Source organism: Tachypleus tridentatus, chromosome 6 (genome assembly GCF_004210375.1).
Source record: "Tachypleus tridentatus isolate NWPU-2018 chromosome 6, ASM421037v1, whole genome shotgun sequence".
In the NCBI taxonomy this organism is placed as follows: domain Eukaryota; kingdom Metazoa; phylum Arthropoda; class Merostomata; order Xiphosura; family Limulidae; genus Tachypleus; species Tachypleus tridentatus.
The window spans coordinates 111,503,644-111,528,871 of record NC_134830.1 but is presented as its reverse complement, the minus strand read 5'-3'; the positions used below and the strand labels follow the sequence as shown (position 1 = coordinate 111,528,871).

At 31.0% G+C, this 25,228-nt stretch overlaps 2 protein-coding genes across 2 annotated transcripts in view; both read left to right on the top strand.

Moving 5' to 3' along the window:
• asun (integrator complex subunit 13 asun) overlaps positions 1 to 15,253 on the top strand; it is a 49,810-nt gene extending 34,557 nt beyond the window's left edge. The window contains exons 11-18 of the mRNA XM_076506966.1: positions 1,200 to 1,378; positions 1,807 to 1,888; positions 3,012 to 3,088; positions 3,686 to 3,843; positions 6,787 to 7,053; positions 9,985 to 10,230; positions 14,585 to 14,619; positions 15,057 to 15,253. Of these exons, the coding sequence (XP_076363081.1) occupies positions 1,200 to 1,378; positions 1,807 to 1,888; positions 3,012 to 3,088; positions 3,686 to 3,843; positions 6,787 to 7,053; positions 9,985 to 10,230; positions 14,585 to 14,603 (1,028 nt within the window). The 3' untranslated portion in view covers positions 14,604 to 14,619; positions 15,057 to 15,253. The remainder of the gene's footprint in view (positions 1 to 1,199; positions 1,379 to 1,806; positions 1,889 to 3,011; positions 3,089 to 3,685; positions 3,844 to 6,786; positions 7,054 to 9,984; positions 10,231 to 14,584; positions 14,620 to 15,056) is intronic.
• A 3,497-nt stretch (positions 15,254 to 18,750) lies between these two features.
• Positions 18,751 to 21,737, top strand: LOC143253306 (histone-lysine N-methyltransferase SETMAR-like). The gene is given in 3 exon segments (XM_076506967.1): positions 18,751 to 19,098; positions 20,845 to 21,282; positions 21,284 to 21,737. Coding segments are annotated over 3 exon segments (864 nt in total). The 5' UTR covers positions 18,751 to 18,984; the 3' UTR covers positions 21,596 to 21,737.
• The last annotated feature ends 3,491 nt before the right edge of the window (positions 21,738 to 25,228 follow it).

Genomic DNA, 25,228 nt, shown 5'->3' with positions numbered 1-25,228 from the left:
TAATTGTTAGTCTGTTTCTGCTTCTTTGATGTTCTCTGTTGCAGTTAAAGAAGTTAATGTTTGAGTAATTAGAGAAAGATAGTTTTGTTAAAGATAATGTAAGTGTCAAACTGAAGACAAATCTGCATACAAAGTTTAAGAGTTACTTGTCATTGTGATGTTATGATGTTCTACAGACGTGATGTTTAGTTTAAGATGTAAATATATATATATACATACTCAGTATTTTAAGTTGCATCTCTTATGCAGAACTCATAAAAAGTTAACATATTACTGGCCACATAGATGTAATTGTGTGATGTCACTTATAATAACCTGATCAGACCTAGCTGGCCATGCAGATGTAGTTACAAAGTGTAACAGTTACTTGTCCTTGTGATGTTTTGATGTTCTTCAGATGTGAGGTTTAGTTTAAGATGTATACACACACACACACACACACACACACACACACACTCAGTATTTCAGGTTGCATCTGTTATGCAGAACTCGTAAAAAGTTAAGGTATTACTGGTCATGCAGAAGTAGTTAGTGTGATGTAACCTATAGTAACTGATCAGGCCTTGCTGGCCATGCAGATGTAGTTGTCATGTGATAGATAATAACATGATTATGTCTTGATGAGTGTATGTTTAGTCATATGACAGGATTGATAATAAATGATCACACCTAGCTGACCACGTAGATGTAGTTACATGTGATGTAATAAATACTAACTGATCAGGCCTTGCTAACCATGTAGTTGTGTGACTGATAATAACTTGATTATGTCTTGCTTGACATATGTGTAATTATGTGGCAGGACTTATAATAACTAATAAGGCCTTGCATTTCTTGTCTTCATATGTATGTATATGGTTGTATATATTTCTCTAATTAAACCTTGTGTGTATGTGTATATGTCAGAATACTCTATTATTTAAGTTTGTTCTGTGTTTGTGCATGGTTATGTTCATGGTAATAGCTAAAAGTACCTGAAAATAATTTAAGAGTGCTGTTGTGTCTCTTGTGTTTTATATGCATCAAAATAATTTATATTAATTGATTTTTGTCTTCTCTACATGCATCATGCATACTTACATAGAGTTAGGTGGCATTCTTTGTTGAATGTGTTTACAGCTATAACATCTATGCTGTGGCAGACTAAAATTTGCAACTTGAGCACTGTGTTTCAAAATGCTTTTGACTAACTTTGCCAGATCGTGCAGTGATGCTGGAATTGCCAAGGAAATCTGGTTCAAGACTTTTATCCCACATGCTAGTGAGTCATGGTGGTGAGATCTACATTCACACTCTTGCAACAAGTAGGTCTATTCTTGAAGACCCTCCCTCTATTAGTGAAGGATCAGGAGGAAGAGTTACAGACTATAGAATAAATGTAAGTTAATGATTCAAATTTGATTAAGATACAAATAAAAATACCAATATATATATATATATTGTAAAATAACCATTAATGAATATCTCAGCTGTGTTTATTTAGTAAGATTCAATTGTCTTTTCATTGAATAGGAAAACTATAATGAAGATTATGACATTTTTTTCTGTTTTAATAAATAAAGTGTACCACATAGCTGTCTGTGGATTAATATTATTATAATAATAGTTTTTGTTTAGCTACAATAAAAAAAAAAAGTTCTCAGGAGCAAGAAACAATTTAAAACTTGGCTTTCATAAATGAGTCAAAATAACATGACATGGACATGTTTCACAACTGTTCAGTCTTACCTGTAACTATATGGATATTTTATTTTTATCTTTCTGAGAGAGTTTAAGGTTTTTGTTCTGTGTACTGTTGTTAATTAGGACTTTGGAGAGTTCATGAAAGACCACCGACTAGCTCCTTTTAAATCTGAGTTAGCAGAAGGAGAATTACCAATTGAAAAAGGTAGTACACATTTTTATATAGTATTTTATACTACTGATCATACGATGTTTTGCAGATTTAACATGATATATCACTGACATTTCTTATGATTTTTTCATATTTCCTGTAACACGTTGAATGTACTTGTGAAGTCATCATGTTTACAAATTTCACATGATGTATTGTTGACTATAATTATGAGATTATTACATTCTAATGATTTCACACCATATTGTTGATTGTATTTGTAATATTGTTGTTCTCTATCCACTTTTCATGATATATTTGTGACTGTTTTAACAAAATGATGAATTCTTAATTGGATAGTTAATAATTTTATGTTAGCTGCTGTAATGGTACATTTTCTAAGATGTCTACAGATTACATAATATGTTGTACTTGTTTCCACATAACATTGGACTTGAGGAGGAGGTGTGTAATAATGTTTTGTTTTGTTTTTTGCAAGTAAGAATTACTTTAAACCACAAGGATTTCTAATACTTTGTGTAAACCTTTTTGTTTATTTTGAATTTTAATATCTATATGTTGCTTTGTAAGTATATTCAGCAGTTTAGAAGCTTAATCATTCTGATATGTATCAGGTTCTTTAGTTTCTTTGGATTCACTGTTGGAACAAGCACCATATTATTTTACAACTAGTCAAACTAAGAATGCCTTCTTGACATTTTATGTAGAAAAAAACAGTTGTTATCACACAAACATTTTTTATTAATACTACTTTCTGAAGATTGTTTTCATTTAATTAGCCAAAACATAACGCCTGTTTTTAACAAACTCTCACATCCATTATGGAAAAATTTATGGTAACCTTTTAAAATCACTTGAATTTTATAGGTGTTACACTAAATAATCTGATACTTAACTTAACATAAGTAAAAACAAGTAGCAACCTAATTTTGTTTTTAACAGCTTGTACTTGCTTGTCACAAAGTTACATATACTGGTGTCTTAGTTAACTATTAAAACATTTTTCTGTTATTCTTTTCTAGTTTTGCTCTCTAACTTTCTATTTCTATATAAATTATAAATGTGTATTTTTTATTTACCTTTTTGGTGATATGTAGTGTAACATATAAGCTTGTTTTTATGTCCTAATCAATTCTAGGACTGTTTATCTTTACAGCAAAAAATCGTCTAAGTCGACAGACCCTTTATTGGCCAATGGTCATCAGTCACACCACTATATTTAATATGACACCAGTGAGTTTTATGTTAATAAATTGGTCATATTACTATATTTAATTTAACACTGGTGATGTATTATTGAATCTGTCATACTGCTATTGAATTTTTCATTAATGGATTGGTCATACTTCTATGTTTAATATGATACTGGTGAGTTTTAAATTAATAAAAGTACAGCTGTTAATATAATTGGTACTATAGTACATTTTAAAAATTGCTTAATTAAAAAAATAGTGAAACAAAATTACATATTACAACAAATCAACCTGAGATTTTAACTTGCCAGAATGAAATAAATATGTACATTCTTTGTATTGTATAGAATAGTTAATTACATACGTTTTAAAAACTGTACGATTACCTTATTATTGATATAAGTGTTGGAAGTATGAGGCAAGATCTGTTGAATTGCTAAAACTGTCTGTTTTAGGTTAAATATTAGAACTACTATAAAAATATTTTTTGTGGTTATAAATATTATCAACAATAATTCTGTTTTTCAGTGAATAGTGTACATTCCTGAGTATTAGTGAATCTTCTTGATTCATTATAATTCATTAGAAGGCATTTTTTGATGTGTAATGCATGTTATTTTGTTGCTCATAAAAATAGCCTCTTGAACCATTACTGTCACTGCTAAAGAAAGAGACATTAACCACTGATGAAGTCATTGACTGTAAGAAAGTAATCTATAACCTGATTGGAATGGAAAGCAAAGGAACCCCATTGCCCATGCCTGTATTAGGTACCAGAGGGAAAGGTCCTAAAAGGTAAAGTTGAATTTCTACTCACCTACAAGTCATTTAATTCACCAAACACTAATATAAAAAATGTGTTAGGCATGCAGTTGAATATTTTACTATGTATGTTTGTGTTATTATTTGTAAGTTGAAGTGATAGTTTGGTAAAATTATGTTGCAGAAGTCACATGGCAGGGGCATACAGTGATTTGTCCTGATGGGGAAGCAATAGCATAAAAGGTGGATTATAAAATTAAAATAAAAAAGTACAGGACAGCCAATGAAGATAAAATTAATTACTTGAAATCATTAATCATATTTAAGATTAAAAACTTCCAATTAAAGTTAAAAATAGGATGTATTCACCTACTTACTTTATTTATATTTCAATTCCATTCTCCCTTCCTTTTGATTTAATAAATTTATTATATCTTCATAGGAACTATTAGTCATTATTTCCTCAAGAACCTTTTTCTCAATCTCGATTAATGCTAAACTTGCAAGTCTTTCTTTTCATTGTACATTTCTGGTGTAGATATTTATTCTTTTTAAATTAGAGAAAGAACACTCAACTGAGATACTGGTGGCTGGAAGAATCAAGGTTAACTTCACACAACTTTATAAGTTGTTGCAGGGCTGCATCTAACTTGGCATTTTTCAAATGATAGTAATTCATTTACTAGTTTTTCTTGCAAATCAGCATATAAAACCAAAAGTTCACTTTTCAAGAGGTGAATATTAAAGTATTCTCCATAATTACCTTAATGATTTTAATGCTAATTCAGGAAATATTTTTTGTTCTCTTCCTGTTTTTAGTATCAAGAAGCTCAAGAAATGCTATATTTTTTAAGTTTCAAAGCTTGAAATAACATACAGAAAATTATTTTAGTGTTTTCTCTGGGATCATTTCCAATTTGCTTAGTGGGAGGTTATAATTCATCAACTGCAGCTCAAAGTGGATTGAAATCATCTCTTTTTGCAGATGTTATTCTTACAGTAGGATATGTCAAATATCCTATTCTGTAAAACATCAAATATAACATTTTTGTGTGAACAAATACTGACAAATATATTCAACAAGAAATTGAACTCCAAATTTCTGAGATTCGATGAAAGTGCTTGGGCATAGGTAAAGGTTTCAGCATCCCAGTTGCCCAAATTATCAACAATAATTTGAAATAAGTTAATGTGTTTTTACTCATAGTCCAATACAGTTTCAACAAGGCAGTGATTATAATTTCAACATGTTGGGGCTACTTTCAGAAATCTTTTCTTCAGTTCAGTATCTAAAAAGTGCACATGCTTTGTTGATTTTGCAAAAAATAGAGAATAATTTACATTTCACAAAGAATCTGTCACATTCATTAATCTTCATCATAGATTATGACAACACTAAGTTTAATCTATGAGCCATGCAATAAATGAAAATAACTTTTGCATATTTTAAAGCCCATTCAACTCACTGGACATCACGCTTGTCCCATCATAGGTTTGTGCATCAAATGTTGACCTAACATTTCATTCATTGACTAAATTAAACACTATCTTAGATAAACCTACAGCTGTTCAATCTGCACTAACTTTTGTAAACCCCAGAAATCTATTGCAAACTTCACCATCTTTAGTCACATATTGCATGCTGATACAAGTAGTTTCATCAAAGATAAGAGCCACAAATGGAGAATAACTTAATTTGCTTTTACTTTTATTCAACAATACTTCCCCTACACAAGTAATGAGGTCATTCTGGATTCTGTATGACAGACCAGAAGAAACACTTAATTTCTCTAAATGGGATTTCAATAATCAATCATATTTCGTGCACAAATTTATCATTTCCACATAATGGTCTCGGTTAGCAGACTAGTGATTCATTAGGACTTCTAAATGCTAATTGTTGTTCACCCAAATAACATACTATGTCAATTAATGCTTTTAAAATGTCTCTATTTCTCTTCACCTTTTCATTGTGCATTTGCATATTTATTTTGGCTAGTTGGAATTCAGTTCATGATTTTCTAAGTATAGTTAGGCCTAGAGTTGAAAATATATGACCTTTTCTAGTAGGAAAAAAGCTAAAATCAACTCAAAAAAGGAAGCATTTTGCGAGTTGTATTCCAGATTGTTCCCAACAGTACTTTCTCCCATACAAGGTGATTAGTGATTATGTACATTATAGTAGAGTGCTTCCATGTGAATCAGTTGGAAATTCATAACATTGTGACCTGGACATAATGCTACTAATAATACTATCAGTGTTCATGAAGAGATCTGGACATAATTTTACTACAATACTAGTATTGGTACTCATGAAAAGATCTGGACATATCATTACTAAATTACTGTATTGACACTCATAAAGGACCTGGATATAATGAGAGTAAAATAATTTTTGCATATTTGAAAGTATTGTGTTAAATGATAAAACCTTTTAATCTGAGCACTTTTGAAAGGTGGACATTTCTTCTTCAAACTGTTGCTCCTGAAGAAGAAAGTGCCAACTTTGAAAAGCTCTTAGGTTCTGGGGATTTTATCATTTTGCCTTTAAACTTGAACCTATGTTTTTCTGACATAATGAATGAAAGTACTGTGTTTCATCTTTAAGGTATTAAATAATAATAATATATACTTCTTGTAACAAAACAACAACAACAAAAATATTGTTTGATACAGTCTGATAGTTGTTGGTAGCTTGGGATGAATTTCAGTGATACTGTGTTTAGGCAGATGTTTGTAGAGATGGTAATGGCTACGAGCATAAAATGTTTTTTGTACTAAAGCATACAAATGTTATGTGGCTGTTGATACAGTACTTTATGGATGTGGAAAGAGCATATGGTTGTGTGTACTTGCATACTTAATAAACACTGGCATGAAATTTTCTAATAAAAGAATCAATCTGTTAGTGAAATATGTTGAAAACAAGAGACAAAATTTGTGACTTATTACTCTCCTTCTTTTTTTTTTCAATAGAGAAGAGCAGTATCGAATCTTATGGAAAGAACTGGAAACATATATCCGAGCTTATTGCACCACTGCAGAGCATCATAATATCTTAGACTGTCTTTTGGATTGTCGTAAGCCCTCTCCTGACACTGACAGTACAATACCATCCAATGGAGCTAAAGTATCAGTTGTTACCACTAGCAGTGGCACAAGAAAGGCAGAAAAAGGATTTATTAAGGAAGATAAGCTAGAAGCTGGAAAAACTGGAAATGGAGAAATTGGATGGAAAGAAAGGTGAGGAAAAGCCACATTAACAAATAAATGCAATATGGAGAGAATAAAATAACAAACTAAGTGTATAATATAATAAACAAATTTCTTAAAATACATTTAATAAAGTGCTTTTGATTTATTACGAAAAAGATATTTAAAATGTGTCAATTATTTGTTCTCTAACTTAAGAATTCTGTGCAAACATTATGTAAACTAAAAATTTATTTTTAATTTTTTTGGGTGTATTTAGTGTCTATAACCACCTTTTAAAAATGGTGTTTAAAAGAGTATTTGCAAGTGGATTTCCTATGTTTGTTTGAATTTAAAGTAGTCCACTAAACTAAAACGTTAATATCTAAAGAATAGATGAGTGTAATAATATTTTATTGGGATTGGAAAAACTGTCTAAGTTTTTTAAAATGATACCTGCATATAATTTAATATGGTTATTTCATATAGGTGTAGCAGTTATTAACTAAAACATGACAAACTTTTTTTTAAGTTATTTTTCTTAGATTTTGTCTCTCAAATTTTAAACCAAAATGGGAGTTCTTGCACACAAGGTGAGTGCTCTACAAACCCCCAGTACTCAAACTGCCACACACATATATTGTAAAATATACTTTCCATTTTTAAATATAAAGTAAAATATTTTCTTACAAATATAGAAAATGCACTGAATGTTCCTGAGTAACTTTAAAAAATAAAGATGATTACAGAATTTTTGTTTAATATTACCCAGCATTGCTACATGGTTAAAACATAATTACTTGTTGAAGACTAGTGAATTTTTATGTTTTTCATTGCAGAATATTAGCTGCTGATATTATTGTTATTTTAGGTTTCAAAGGTCCAGTTCCACCTAACAATGTTATAATGTTAAATAGAAATGTTATGTATAGTAGCAGCCTTCAGAATTAACTCCTTAAAATAGTACAAAAGATGTCCTCTAAGAAATAAAAAATTTTGAACCTTCATTATTACTTTAGAGTGGGCATGGCATGGCCAGGTGGTTAAGGCACTTGACTTGTAATCTGAGGGTCGCAGGTTTGAATCCTAATCACACCAAACATGCTTGCCCTTTCAGTGATGGGGGCATTATAATGTTATGGTCAATCCCACTATTTGTGGGTAAAAAAGTAGCCCAAGAATTGGCAGTGGGTGGTGATGACTAGCTGCCTCCCCTCTATTCTTACACTGCTAAATTAGGGATGGCTAGTGCAGATAGTCCTCGTGTAGCTTTGCTTGAAATTCAAAAACAAACAATACTTTAAAGTGATTGAACAGTAAACTTGTTCTTTTAACTCTTTGAAACTAGACTTGGCCACTTGAACCAAAACTGTAACCATGAAACTATACATACTTGTCACTTTGGAAAAGATACATTTGATGTCTAGCTTCTCTATTAAGTGTATCTTGTCAAAATTGGCTGGTTTTTATTAAGTGTAACAAGTCTGTAATACACAAAAAATCAGATGTTTTAGTAAAGTACTTTCACTGAAAATTTTGTCTATGAATTTATATAAACTTTACTGAGTCAGTGTGAGAATAAAAAATACTTCTTTTTCTTTCACAGTTTTCTTATTTAATTTACATAATGTTTAAAAACCTCCTAAATGAATATCAAAAGTTTTTTCAGTAAAACATTAATTTGTTATTTTTCCTATCCTAACATTAACTGTAATAAAATCAGCAATGTACAATAAAATGAAAAGTTGAAAATATGAAATAAATCTAGGTTACCTTTTTTTCTTTCTAGAATGACTGCATATTGTAGCAGACAAATACATACTATTTATTCTTACAGCCAAAGCTAATACACATTTCAAATTTGGTCTCTTTGTTTTTTTTCCCTTTCTTTCTTTCTTTCTTTTTTCTCTCTCTTTTTTCATTTAAACATTTTCGTGCAAGATGAGTGTTCTACTAACTAACCTAAAGGGTTACCCCCTCTTACTTGCTAGTAAAATGCTCTTTAACAATTCAAACTAATATAGAATTCAGCCCAAACCGTAATCAAATTCTCCATATTTGGTATAATGCAATTGCAATAACATTTTTCACCTGCCTACCTCCATGTCCAAATTTTATACAGGTGTTGAAAGAATTGAAATATTTATTTAAATATTTTCTTTTAAAAGTAAGAAATTCAAATGTGTATTACATTAAAACTAGCTGGGGTACCTGTACCATGGATGGAAGTTATATAAATTCACAATTAATAAAATGTTATTTTGGGACATGCAGAGTTCTTTCCTTTATATATAATTTTAAAAAACACCCATGAAAACAGCAAAACACACAATGTGAAACCATAAATTTGCATGTATTTTTTCATGGACCCAACAAGCCTTCATGCAAAATTTGGTGAAGATCCATAAATAATGGCAAAGTAGTGGTAAAAAAACCCTGGAGGAACACATGTAAAAACTGCAAAATGCAAAATTGAAAATTTGTGTGTATTTCCCCATGAACCTATTTAACCTCCATACCAATTTTGGTGAAGCTACATCTACACCTTGCAAAATATTTATATAGATGGTACCAGTGCATTAAATCTGCGTGTAACGTATTCATGATATCATATCTGCATCCTGAGAAAGGAGAAAAATTAAATTCTCTGTGACAAGTAACAGAGACAAAATGGGAAAATTGTGAACCCTATTGCAAATCTACATGCGCGCAGGATACAAATTTCATGACGTTTTTCGGTTTTTTTTACATGTCTGTGACATGTGTGTTCAGTACATTCTTATTTAAAACTATTTAGTACAGTTACACATATACAGATATAAACATTATGTATTGCATGTATCTGTTTTTTGTGTTATTTCATATTAACCCAGTACTAATCCAACTTTGGTTAGTATAACAAGTACATACAGTGGATATGTAAGTTATATCCAAACTTCCATATTACCTGTTGTGTGTCCTAACCATTATTATCCCTTACAGAGTCAGCCAGTTTAGTGACATGGACATTCATGAAGATGGAGGAAACAGTTTCAAGGTGCCACCAGCTAAAAAGGTTCGGTTAGGTCTGCAGGATGACAGAGGTCGTTTTAGTGGATCTCAGTCACTTCTGACACTGTGGACTAACAGAGTGAATGCTGAGCATTCTAAAAGACACAGAGAATTTTCTGGAAGGCTAGCAGCAGGAAACGGACCAGCCTTGTTGTACCAGAATTTAAACTCTGATCAGTACGTTCTTATTTAAAATTATTTAGTACAGTTATGCATATATAGATATAAACATTATGTACTGTGTGCATTTTTAATTATGAAAAGTTACTCAACCTATAATTGTTAGGTAAATATTAGATTGTAACTGTAAAATTCACAATCAAAAACTATTTCAGATAAAAATGAGAACAGTACCTTTTTGAACTGAAATGCAAAATATTGTAAATATGTATAATGTTAGTTTCTAAGATTATTCAAATTTTACAATAAATCAATGCATACATATGACAAAATTAAGATTTTCTATGAGATTTCAGAATTCATATCTAATATAACTCTTCAATAACTATCTGCTTGAAATAAAAGATCTGCAGCTATAAAATGACTATTCCATGCTATTTTGATAGGCTAAAAGAGGACAAAATTGGTTTTATTTTTAGAAAAAAATGTTGACAGTTTCTTTCATATTTTATTGTTAAGTCAAAGATCCACTCTCTAGTTTAGTGTCTAAGTTGTTTTTTTATACTGTAGGTTTTGGAATTTTTTTTAACCATAGTTTTTAACTAAAATCTCACAGATCACTAACTGTTGTTGGAGAGATCCAAACCTGATCTGTAAACTAACTTCTGTGTTGTTGTAGAATGAAAGTATAGCTTCATCTATCCTTAGCCAATCAGGAAACAAGAGAACAGCACAAGAAGCATCTCTATTTTCTTATTACTCAGTACGTTTAGAACAGCAAAAATGTGTATATAGATTCATAAGAACCAACTAACATACAAGCATGCACCACTTTAGTAACCACACTGCTCAGGGAAAACTTGCTGTCTAATGAGCTACTGACTGACTGCATATATTTCTAGTAGTATAATGGTAAATTTACATTTACTGATGTTTTCAGGATTTTCAAATGGGAGAAGTGTAACTTGATACAGCTGGAGATATTTAAATGATGAGAGATTACAGAAATCTGATATAATATATTCCCAATTACAGAGACACCTTTAGTCATTTTTTGTAAGAATTAGGGCATAAACTTACTGTTTGTGCTATTCTGGACCCACTAGTGCATGTTGACTAGTAGGTAACAGCAACATCTCCTCAATTAGAATAATTGCTTATATTTTCTAAATTAAAATTTTCAAGAAAAGTACAGACTATTTAGAAAATTTCAGTAACAATATGATTAATAGTTTATAATACAGGAATGTGAAATATCTAGTTATTTTCACTACTTTCTGTTTACTTCATGGAAAGAAAGCTAATTCACCCAGGGAAACAACATAACATGTTAGGGTTTATAGCTCCCATTTTACACATAAGCCTGTAGTGCTAAGTGAATTGACACTTGAACTTGTTAGTGTTCTTTAACACTTGCTAGTTATATATGTATATGTTGATAGTCATTCAAATGAAAATAACCATAAGCTTCCATACATGTAGATTTCTCAAACCATTTAATATTACTTCTGTAATCTCTATATTATGAAGAACTGTTTGTTTTTGTGAAATGCATTTGATGACACATTTATAAGATAAAGTGATTCAACTAGTATCCTCACAATTATCTCAACATTTCACTAGCTTAAAAATGATGTCTTAAGGACAAAAATGTCATTACCATCTTTTATTTTCTTATTTACACTTGTTTTAAATTTTTAAGAGACCACACAAGAATAGGTATATTTCAACAGTTGTACACATTAGTCCAACAGGTTATTTGTAGAATTATACCAGTTCTCTCTGTGAGATGTGATGTTCTAAAAGACCTTTTGAGGTATCTTTGTGGTGTACAGATTTGCTTAATTGTCCAGTCCAGACCAGACCGTACAATTGCATGGACTATCACAGAAATAGCCAGCACCAGGGAAGTGACTGCCCTCTTTTTTAGATTGTGCTTGCCAATTTTTAAAGATAGGGTTTCCTAATCACCTGTTGCACCATCTCCATTAATCCTTTTGCAGTGGGCTCAGTATGATAAATACAAGTTCACACATTAAATATTTACACTATAACTTTCGATACACTGTGTGTATCTTCACAAAATTTGGCAGGCTTGTAGTAAAGATTGTAAGTTTTTGTATACACTATATAGATTTTTGTATAGATTATCATTATTTAGAAATAAGTTATGAAATTTATTTATTTTTTAAATATAGAACAATAAATAAAGAAGTAAAGCAAACAGTTATCTCTTATGGCTATGACGTTTGTATTCAGTTGTTGCTAGACAGGTTGCTAAGCCTTTTAACGTTTCACATATGGAGAATATCAGACAAAAAGTTTTTATATTTTATATATGTATATACAGTTTAGTAACAAGAAAATCATAACTATATTGATACCATAGAATTCCATTATAATTTATTAAGCTTAGTTACTAAGCTGTATTTAGGTCTAAAAAAAGTATGAAAATTTTAGCAGACTAAAGACACAACCTATATCCTTGAAATCTTGGATGAAAAGAACATGGTAACCTCATCAGAGATTAAAATGGCAGATAAAACCACTAGGGGGACATTTTGTGCTGTTGATTGGTTATTCAGATGTCATATATTATAGTAAGAGTATATAATGGACTGTTTCTAAAAATGGAAAGAGGTGAACAGAACCACTATGTTTGATTTAGTACATAAGTGATATACATCAGCAAATCAAAGGTATGAAATTCTGATTTTATATACTAGCTTCTCAGTATCAGTAGTTTGAGTTCCTAATTACTACAAAACTACAGGCTTAGTATTTTGACATTACAACCATCTAATTTTGACCAGTGCTGCATTCAACATACCACATGACTCACTAACATCTATATTTAAGTGTGTTATTTTAGTATTTACTTTTAAATTAAGAAATTAATTCATATATAATGTTAAAGTTTGAATTATAATCTATAATTTGATTCCAAACTTTTTGACTTAAATTCATAAAATAACAGTTCAATAAACTTTTGAATGCAAGTCAACAAACGTGATGGCATGGCCTGTGACCCATGAGTCGTCACGAAAAGGTTAAAAATCCTTTCAGGTTGATAGTTGAGTGGGAGTCTAGGTATTTCTGATCTATTTAATGCAGATTCTACTCCCTCTTTGAGTGGAGCATGGGATAAAATTGCCACTTATTAGTTTCTAGCTGTTGGAGACCTAGGCCTTGGAGTTTCCTCAGTGGTTGGACTTAGCATAATACAGTGTTAAGTGGAGCAGTGGTGTCAGTGTTGTATGGATCACCCCTGAAATAGCTACTGTGCCCTTCTGCATCTGAGGTCTGTACTGTAGAGTTGAAGTACCTTGTGCAGTCTGATTGCACCCTAACTGCATTATACATTGCTCAATTACTTATGATCATATTCTTCCCATCCTTGTGACTCTTTAGGCTCTTTCACCTTTCTGTCCTTTTATCTTGAGTGAAGAGAACATCATGGGTGTGTCTTTATCATCAGGTGTCATACTCCATGGGGTTTCCAGATTCTAAAAGAAAATCATGTACCGTGTTTCTCCGATAATAAGACCTAGTGTGATTTTTGGGGATAGTTTTAATATAAGCCCTACCCTTAAAATAAGCCCTAGTTAAGAGTGGCAGGAAGAGGAAAGAAATAAAAAAAATTAATTTATTAATTAGTTTAATAGTTAGTTAATTAGTTTGTTTAAGTATTAATCAGTTAGTTTAATAGTTTAATAATAGTTTATTTTAAATGGTTAGTTTAATAGTTTTACTTTGTAACTTCATTTTTTTAATATATCAAAATAAGAATTCCCCCGAAAATAAGCCCTGGTGTCATATTTTGGAGTGAAAATTAATATAAGCCCTGTCTTATTTTCGGAGAAACACAGTAGGTAAATTTATTGCATCAGTTCTACCACCACTTCAGTATGAGACTCTAGCATTTCTGTATGTGGAGGTGAGTTATTTTCTCAGAAATTAACATTTTCCTCTAATCTGAAAATTTATTTCTGATAAACACTTGCCTCCAAACATATTTCCACTTGACCTCCCCAATTTTGTTCCACTTTTTTTTCTTTTATCATCTGAGAATGGAAGTATCATGAGTGTAAGTGCACAGGTGAAGTTATTTCACATGAATATCACCCTGCTATAAATGGAGGGCCATCATTACTTAATGATATTACCAAGCAGCAGTGCAGTTTACATTAATCACATGAATTTAGTTGAGAATTAACACAAAGCACTACATACAAATAATTGGCAGATGCACAAGGAAAATAGCATTTCTGTGTGTGAAGGTAGAAGTTGATTGGAAATACATTTTCAGATTAGGAAAATATTAACTTTTTTAAAGGTCACCATATATTTGGAGTGTGTATGCATATATGGAAACAAAACTTTTTTATAACTACTGTTTTTCTTAATGTAGGAATAACCAAGATGACTGACGTGATTGCTCTAAAGGTTGGTTATCCCATTTAGTATTATCTTTACAAAATATTATTCAATTATAAACTGATAATAAAATTTCAAAATACAGTTATCCATTGAAATGATTAAGTTTGAAATGAAAACAGTGCAGGGATCATTATTTTGCAACCATCTTGAGTTAAGATCTGTGTAGAGACAGTAAAATATCTTTGAAACGATTTTTTTTAAATAACACTGCAATATGGGCAAGTATTTGGAACTGTGTGTCTGATTGTATAATGTTTTCAAGGTGTTTTTGTGTAGAATTCTACAGTGTGATATATATGATACAGACTATTAAAACCAATTAGGTTCAGATGAACTTTAGCCATGAAAAACAAACTCCATCATATTAATTTAAATAAAAGTCAGACTGCAAAACTTACAGTAACAAGTAAGTGTGATAGTGGTGTATTTTATTTCATTTTCAGAATATCAGTGTTAGTGGGCCTGTGAAAAAGTATGTCATATGACATACATAAAGAGGAAGTGCAGGATTTCTCATCATGAGTTATGCCATGCCAAGATGGCAAAGATATTCAAAATGTATAAAGCAGTGAGTTTTGTAATCCTTTCATCACTCTGTATAAATTGAAATAAAGTGTGCTTTTGTTGTTGTTTTTTTTTATTTTGTACTTTGATCATCTTTATTTCCTTGGAGGTGAAGCATGCTGGACTGTGAAGCTGAGATTTCATGGTTTTTGTTCCACTATTTGACTTGACAAGGGTTGGTGGATTGTGTTAAACTATCTGCCTTTCCTGTAATCCATTACTTTAAAATTAGGAATAGCTAGTATAGATAATTTACATGCAGCTCTGCATGAAATCAAACAAACAAACTTTGTTTCTTTTCAAACTAATCACCTAGTTTATTTGTAGTTGAGCAAAGAGAAAAATATTGAAGGACACTTTTGTTTATACCCCACATTTATTTATTTCAGTAAAATTTCCATGTAAATTTTCTGCAAAAGATTAAGTTTCTTTTCTGGTCATTGGTATTAGTCATAAGTATTTGACAGTCAGCATTATCAGGGTTACTATATTATAAGATCTACCATCTAGATTTTATTTTTTCCTCTATATGATGGATGTTGCAGCAAAGATGTTTGTTTTTTGAAATGAGTTTAAAAATTGTGGCATATATCAGCAAGACAAAAAAAAAGATATCAGATTCTTATGTTGTATACTAGCTCCTCAATATCAATAAGTTGAGTTCCTAATTACTACAAAACTGTGACATTTACGAGATACAAGCTATAATTCTAACACATAATCCTTGTGTACTCTTTACTGTAGAAGGCTCTACAGAAATTCAACCCATAAACAAACCCCATTTATCAGTAATCAGAATAATAAAAATGATAAACAATTATGACACTCTCAGTTATATAGATCTTGATCACAAGCAAAGTTTTAGAAGAAAAATAACAGTATAAGTATTCTACAAGTTTCTAATAATAATATAAATATTTTCTCATAGTTATGTAATTTTATACTCTCTTAAATATAAATGGTAGTTGTTGGAGTACATGAAATAAGAACTCGTTTGTAACAAAATATAGAAAACTGTGATTCTGTTTTGGTTTTTTTTTCTTGACATAATAAACATTAAAAATGCAATATAAATAAATAAAGGTACCAATATTGAAAACAAAGTCATACTGTTTTCAGTATTTTTAACTGTACTAGAGTTGCTTAGAGTTTGCATTTGTGACTTAGAAACTTGTGGTTGAATTAAGTGTTGTGAATTACATTTATTTAAAGTCAGAATTGAAACCAACTTTCTAATAATTATTGTCATAAAAATGACCATATTAATAAGCATTTTTAATGCTTATTTGAGAAGCTTATAAACAGTAAAAGGTCAACGTTCAAAACTACTTTTCAGATTTCACTTTTGAAAAGAATAGCTCCTCACATAATTGAAGGAATGGAAGATAATTTTTTCAAGTTATGCTATATTTTTTAAAATGACTTTGAGTAATAGTGTCAATTCATTCCTATGAAACAAAATTAAAAACTGAACTCAGAGGCCATTTTTGGTGAGAAAATCTAGATCTTTAAAATAATTATGGAAGAAAGATGATCTTTTTTTATGTGAAAAAAAACCAAAAACATCCGTCAACCTCCACAGTGAAGGAATGGCTATTTTATGTTTGGTAAATGATTATCTTGACTATAGGTCAGGATTTTTTTCATTTGATTCTTTCAGTTTCTGAGAACCTGAGGGCTAATGTCATTTTGTAACTGAACATTAAGAATTATTTAACATTGTTTTTAGAATAAGAATTTGTTACATTTTGACACTTCTTTAGTGGTCCATATGAATTTATTCACAAAGGTGTATGCACAATTTAGTACTTTAGTCTTTCAATATTAGATGCATGTATACTATGAAATCATATCTGATGTCTTTTTACCTCAAAAGAAAATGTTTGCTAAGACTAAAAAGTTTCTTTGAAGTAAATGATATGGTTCCATTACCTATGCTGCTTCAAATTAAGAAGCCTATCATAATTATATATAGTGTTTTGTACAGGACACTGTGTGAAAATAATTATTTTAATTGTTACTAGGATTAATGTTAAAAGAAAGAAACATTTTACATTCTTCAAAGAGTGAATAGATGGAGTACACAGTTAAAACCATAATAAGGTGCTCAAAGTTCTGATATTTGAAAGAATAAGTGTAGTTACTTTCCACAGATTAAGTGAAAGAGAAGACTTGGTGTGAATACTGTTAAAGACAATACATTTATTACTGGAAAGTACAATGAAATAATGGCTGACTGTACAAAATAATGGAATACTATATTGTTGAAGTTAAATAGAATGAATTTGTTCAAATTGTAAAAGAAGTTGTACTTAAATGAAAATAAAATAATATCTTAAAACTATTTGTAAAATTGGAATGATAAAACAGAAAAAAAAGTTAATGTCTGAAACAGATAAAGATATGGCAAGTCTAGACTTGTTCAGAATAGAAAATGGTTCATATTTCTTTGTAGCTGTCCAATCACAGAACAAGATCTTAGAACTTGAAGATGGTTTTCATCATCTATGATAGCATTAAGTTTAGCTTCATTACCTGATGGGACAGTTATAAGTCTACAGACTTCCAGTGCTAAAATGTAGGATTACATTCCCTGAGGTGGACACAGCAGATAACCCAATCTGACTTTGCTATAAAAAACAAACAAATTCAGCTTCATGTACATGAGAATATTAACTGTACTCCAGAAGATAATGTATGTACTATTTCTGATCAGGCTTTGAACTGAAACTAGCAAAATTGTAAATATTTTGTAACTGAACATAAATACAAATTACAGATGTGCATACCAGAGGGGCAAATTACATATTTCCTATCTAATAGAGATACAAAATTGTGTTTTTAATGACCTGCTTATCTTTCAGTTGATATTATACTTTGTGATATCATTCAAGTTATTGGGTAAAAATCAAACAAACTATAATTGTTACACCTTATGTCTACCTGTATATGTACTTTTTTGTAACATTAAATTTTCATAATTGTTTCCCTGAGACTCATTATTTGATTATTTTGAAATTAGTACTGTGTAATCTTAAAGAATTATTTGAATGAATGTAAGCATATACCTGTAATGAACTCCAGGGCTCATTACTATAAAAAAAAAGTCACAGCTATATATTAACATGTTATAGCTAAATATTATATTCGTAATCCTATAATAACATAGCCTTTATTTATTTGTTGTTAAGCATAGAGCTACAGAATAGGCTCTTTGTACTGTGCTCACAACGAGCATCTGAACCCGAATTGTCATAATTCTAGACTCTAGAGCTTCATCGCTGAACCGCTAGAGAACACGTAATAACATAGAAAAGGATTTGTTTTTTTTTATGTAGGTTTGTTTGATCATAAGTATTTAAAAATAATAAAAACATAATAGAGTATCTTAAAATATCGGATAGTAATGTATGTAAATAATAAATCTATATTTGTAACGAATTTACTTAATCTTGTAATTATCGAAATAATGTTAGCTTATATATAGGTCTACAGGTGGCGTTATTAGAAGTTAACTATGAACTATATTAGAATTTTTGATTTGGAAATTTAATGTTTTCAGTAACAAGTGTTTTAGCGTAAATGCTGTAAACTAAAATATTTCTGTCTAAATTTTAAAAATAAGATAATTAACTGAAATAGTGATTAATTAAACAGTTTAGAATGCCACACCATAAGTAGTTTCCGCGATAATTTTTGTTAGGCTTAAACTTAACTGTTTTTTTAGGAATGAATCTTGGAAATGATGGAAGTTTAATTAAGAGTTTGCATATTATATATTGACTTATTCAATTACTGAACTGAGAAATGTCAGAAGAGAAACTGTGGCCACTCTCCATACGTGATATTTCAAATGGTAAAGAAAATAATCCTGTTTCTTTTGTAAATGAAATTGACGATGAACAATTACCAATGTTTACGGTAGGCTTTTTACTTTTTTTTTCTTTCGTATAGCAGCTTCTTATTTAGAATTGTTAGTCATTTATATATGTACGCCGTAAATTGTTGTTATTATTAATGCTTATATATGTATATAAAGAAGCAGAAAGTTATATTCTGTACCTTTTTTTTTTATAGGATCCATATGTATATAACTTTATATATCATTATAACTATAGACTAAATATACCTCATTTAATAGTAGTATTACTAATACTGTCATTAATAATAATGTTAGAGCAGGTTCAAAGTGTTTGTAAAGTGGTGTGTTGTGGAATTTGGGGGAGTAAGTCACAATGGCGAAAAATTAATGAATGTAAACAATCGTTTATATATATATATAAAAGGAAGGAGTCAAAATGTATTGTGTCTTATTCTTCTTTCGGTATACAGGCGTGAGTCATTACGTTACGCTACGGTATAATGACTTTTCAGCTCACATCGTGTTTTGGGCCAAGTTTTCTAAAGATTCTGCTTTCAAAAGGTTGAGAAACTGCGGTAAGGTATAATGAGCTGTCAATATCAGTTTGGCTTCTGGAATCACAAAGTACTTATTAACTTGATGAAAACTCCTTCTGGTAACAGGAAGATTCAATGGCAAAAAGTTATATTTTGTGTGTCCCCAAAAGCCCAGTTTTACAGGCTTGATAGTGCATGGTTTTGAAATTACAAAATGTAGATTACATTACCCATATTTAATAATGTAACAAGTATACTATTACTAAATGGAAGATGCATTCTGATTTTAACGAAATATGAAGTAAAATGTTCTGGAAATCAGGTCATGAAAAAAGGGATTATACATGGTTGTGCTGTGACAAGAAAAAACTATTATTTCTGTACAACTTAAACTGCCACATAAGTTCAAATATAATTAATTTTCTTTCTGCTTTATTATGCTTTTTATTCATACAACTTAAAAGTTTGGATCAAAATGAGGGGTTAAACTTTTAAATAACTGCCTAATAAAATGATGTTTTTTAAACTTTGTTTTCTTTGCAGAGAATTGAATTAAAAAGCAGTACTGTAGTGTAGAGCTACCTAGTTTATAAACATTGATTTATTAACATAATTTGTCACCTGTTAACAATGATTGCATCTGGTGTAACATGTGAACTAATCAATTAATAAAGATCACCATTAAATTATTATAAAAAGAATCAATTGACATTTAGGTTTCCAGTTGTTACTATTTTAGATTATTTCAGCTCTTCAAGTAACCAAACTTGTTTACTATGACTTTACTACTATAAATCAACTAGGATTATCTGTCACTGCCATGAATCTTTTAGTTGCTGACTAGAAAGGAAAGTGTTTTTAGCAAATCATTTTTTTTTAATATTTATAATTGTCAAGATGAATTGTAATCTTGGAATAAGTATGCATTATTCACATGTGAAGCTTAATTATTAAGCTCATTATACTTATGAATTGGAATTTTATTATAAAGTCATCACTACTAAAAGTAATCATTAATTGTTCTTCTTTAAGTAAAAAACCATGCTGTAATTGGAATAAGAACTATGAAAGTTTACATTCATCATGCTGTTTTTACACTTGTGTTAAAAAAAAAGTGTTTATTGAATCTTACTTACAGTGAAGTTTACAGTTTAGAGAAAATCTTTTTTGTTGTAAAAATGCTTTATTGGAAATTATATAGCCAAAAGGTTATTGGATATAAATTACATAAATGAGGTACCTCAAGCTGTTTTGTTTTTTTTCATACAGTATACAGCACAGAATGTAGCAGGAGAAGGAGCAGATGATGAAGGATTTATCACAACATACAAAGGATGTGCATGTAATGGTACAAAATGTGAGAGTACGTGTCCATGTGTAACACGGTTTGGTGAAAACTATTCTGCCGAAGGAACTCTTTTGTTTACGTGTCACAAAAAGCCAGTTGTTGAATGTAATTTGTTATGTACCTGTTTGTTAAGCTGTACCAATCGTGTTGTTCAAAAAGGGCTGCAGTGTTACTTACAGGTATTTAAAACTAGAAAAAAAGGATTTGGTGTAAGAACACTTCACTACATCCCTAAATCCCACTTTGTGTGCGAATATTCTGGAGAAGTCATATCACTTGAGGAAGCAAAGAAACGAATCCCAACCATCAAGTCGATGGAATGCAACTACATCTTTGTATTAAAAGAACATGTAAAAAAGGGGAGAAATTGTACATACAGTGATTGATCCAACATATACGGGTAATGTAGGTCGTTTCATCAATCATTCGTGTAGTCCAAATCTGTTTATGGTCCCTGTTAGAACACACTGTGTACTTCCTCAACTATGCTTGTTTTCTTCTCGTGATATATCCCCTATGGAAGAGCTCTGTTACAATTACAGTAGCAGTAATCTTGAGAATGAAGAGTGCATTATTGAGTCACAAGACTTGATAATTAACAGAAAGCCATGCTACTGTAATTCTTCCATGTGTCAATCAGTACTACCCACTGATCCATTTTTATTTAATTAGGTTACCAGATATTCTGTAAGGCATGTTTTTTATTCTAGTAGTTGTGGTAATATAAAGAATGTTCCTTTGTGATTCACTGCATCATTGATAAAGTAGGATGTCATTAAGAAGAAGAAAACTTTCTGTATGAGCTGTTATCCATACAAGTACACCAGAATGTAACAGTGACTACTTGACATTATTGATGTTGCCTGTTAAATATTCATTGAGGTATGATTTTCCAGAAATTTTAATAAATTAGCAGCATTTTTTACGTTTCTCATAAAGTGTTTTTACTTTTGTTACCTTTGTGATGATGAGAAAACCCACTTATAGAGAAAATTATGTATGTAAAAACGGCTGGTATAGGTAGAGAAAGCAAACAACATTTCAACCTTCTTCGGTCATTGTCAGGCTCACAAAGAAAGAAAGAGGTACCTGACCGATAGCTGACCACATGTTTGAAGGCGGTTTGGTAATTGAGTGTAGGAATGTAGAGGGCGTGCTTAAATGTTGGATTGTATTTATTAATACAGATATAAAGGTGTTCCCTTTGTATTGCTTTGTTTTGGGCTTCAAGCCTTACTTATACAACAATTCAAGACCAAAATAAACCAATACAAAGGAACACCTTTATACTTGTATTAATAAATATAATCTAACATCTAAGCACGCCCTCTACATTCCCACATTCAGTTATCTCTTTCTTTTTCTGTGAACCTGACGATGACCGAAGAAGTACGAAACGTTGTTCGCTTCTCTACATAATGCTTTCTCTATCCATACCAGCCGTTTTTACATATATAATTTTGTTACATTATTTTTCTAATGGTTACCATCAGGGATAGAAATAATAAAATTGCAAATAAAATAATAAAACTGGATTTCTCAGTAATCCTGGGACGTAATATTCAGATCTCTGAACCACCGTTAATAAAGTTAACATAAATCTAACCGCTAGAATGTTCAAAGCTGTGATTGGATATTATATGAAGCTTTGAATTCAAAATGGTAGTCGTCAATTGCCTAGTCAGGTGATTTGCCTTTTAATTTTTACCAACACTTTATTACTTGTCTAATCTACAATGTTAGATTCTAAATGACATGTAAACATTTGTCAAAACAAATTTCTTTGTGAATTTTCTTTTAGAAAAAAAAAACTAGAACGATACTGCCCTAATTAAGGATAAACCGTATATCAAAGCCTTGCGTACTGGCGTGATTTCTCACTGCAAAGTTATCGCTTTCTCCCTTATACCGTTTGGTTAACCGAACATCCACAACTTTTAGGGTTTAAACAGTAAAATGAACATAAAGTGGAAATACGGAGCAAAACTGACCAATCATTAGCGCTTGCTCACTAAAGAAAACTGAACACAAAATAAAACCACGTAAATGAGGTAAACAGTATGAAATTATTTTATAATTTAAATCACTAAAGCCCCCCGCTGATAAAACGGTAAGTCTACTGATTTACAACGCTAAAATTATGGGTTCGATTCCCCTCAGTGGAGTCAGCAGATATTCCGATGTGGCTTCACTATAAGAAAACACACACACACACACACGACCAAAGTGCTTATAAAAGGTTGTCTTATTCAGAGTAATGTATAAAGCGATTAATTTATTATACCTATTGTATCAATAATGGAATGTATTGAAACTAAAATTTTAACACAGGTCATCTGCTTGTTTTATAATAATTACATTGTTAGAAATTGGAATGAGTGGGTGTGTCTGAATGGCTGGTGTGCTGGACTGCGGATCAGTAGGTTTCATTCATAAAATACTATCGAACACGCCCTGCACATTCAGAGATGGGAAAGCCATAATAGTTGTTTACAACTGTATTTGATTATTTCATTGTTTTAAGCAAAGGTGACTAAGTGCAATGCACTGTTGACGAAAAGTGTTTTTTTAATACAATAGGTATATCCAGTCCAGTATAGCAATTAGGTTTGTTAAATATCCAGGTGGTTTTTTTTAGTGCTGGGTGACACAATTTCTTGTCATTTTACTAAGCGCAAGAAAAACCACTATCGATGTGAACGCTTTCGAACTTCTGTTATTTCGATAAGAAGTGCCAATGGACAAATATTCAACCCAATGTATTTAACGCAGTACAATCAAGTGATATATATCTATGTAAATAACACACACGTATATATATTGAATATGTACTCAAAACTTTACTATTTTTATACATTATTCCTGTTCGTGATTTTGTCTTCGAAATATTTCTTCCAATCAGTTCAATTTTTAGTGATATTCATTCCCTCAGAAAAAGAAACATTTTTCCTCTTAAATTTTTTTTTTCTTCCAGACTGATGGATTGATGTTGATATCAGTATGAAATTTTACGAATTGCAAAAGAATGAACTGTACTCCTTTTGTCAAACTACAACGGAGCAAATTCGGGATTCAGTTCATCGCAGTGGACAAAGTAAATAGCTCAGTGACTTTGCTTCAAAACAAACAAATAAATTATAGAAAAATTAAACTACTTTTAGTCAAAAGACAAAAGTTAATATTAACGACGTAGAAGGAAACAAGGCAAAACTTTCATCAAATTCAAATAAATTTATTGACGATTTTTAGTTAGAACAAAACGGTCTATAGAAGTGGTAGAGTATAATCTATTAAAATAACGAACATATTAAGTGTGCAATCATATTCATTCAATATTTTCATAACATAGTTATTCTTATCTTTTATTAAGTAGCCGCTAAAGAAACATTCGAAATAAAGCATAGCTAGAGAAAAAAAAATATTACCATTATAAGGACAGTGAGACTGGTATTCATAGTCTCGAGGGTCAACGGCCCCAGTGATATATCTGCGGACTTATAACGCTAGAAACTGGGTTTTGATATCCGTGGTGGATGGGTGAGTGGGTGGTTTTCTTTTAGCGAAGTCACATGAGGCTATCTGCTGTGTCCACCGATGAGGATCAAACCCTTGATTTTAGCGTTGTAAATCCAAAGACTTCCCGCTGTCCCACAAATAAAAACGAGTATCAGCAACACTAACGAAAGCACTAAAGTTTCTCACAAGGATGAAACTGGAATTCATAAAGCAAGTTCTTCTCTAAATTGCTGAGAGCATCGAACTATAAACAGACAATGGTATCAACATAGGGATTACATGTAAAATTCAGAATGGTTGATCCCATGATGCATCGCAGGAAGGAAGGCGACAGCATGGTAAGACCGAAGACTATTATCTGAATCTATGTACCAGGCCGTATAGGGATAAAGATAAACAAAAAACGTGTGTGTGTGGTGGGTGGTGAAACTATCCTACAATGTGCCTCAGCCCCTTGTATATGCTCGGTACCCAACAAAAATGCTGATTATTAAAGCAGGTTTATTTCATATGAAAATTAACGTTTGTGTACCCACAGTATATGGAATGTAGACTCATCATATTTTATTTACCCCTTTAGCAGATGTCGCTCTTCACGAGGAAGCTGACAGCTCACAATATAAGCAATTTTATCAAATCAAGCACGAGTCCCGGCAAGGTCAGGTTAGTTAAGGCAAGTCCAAACATACTGCTGTGTCAATGGGAGACTGGTAGAGGTAAATCCAATAAGCATGGCCAGGTGGATAAGGCACTCGACTTGTAATCTAAGGATCGCTGGTTCGAATCCCC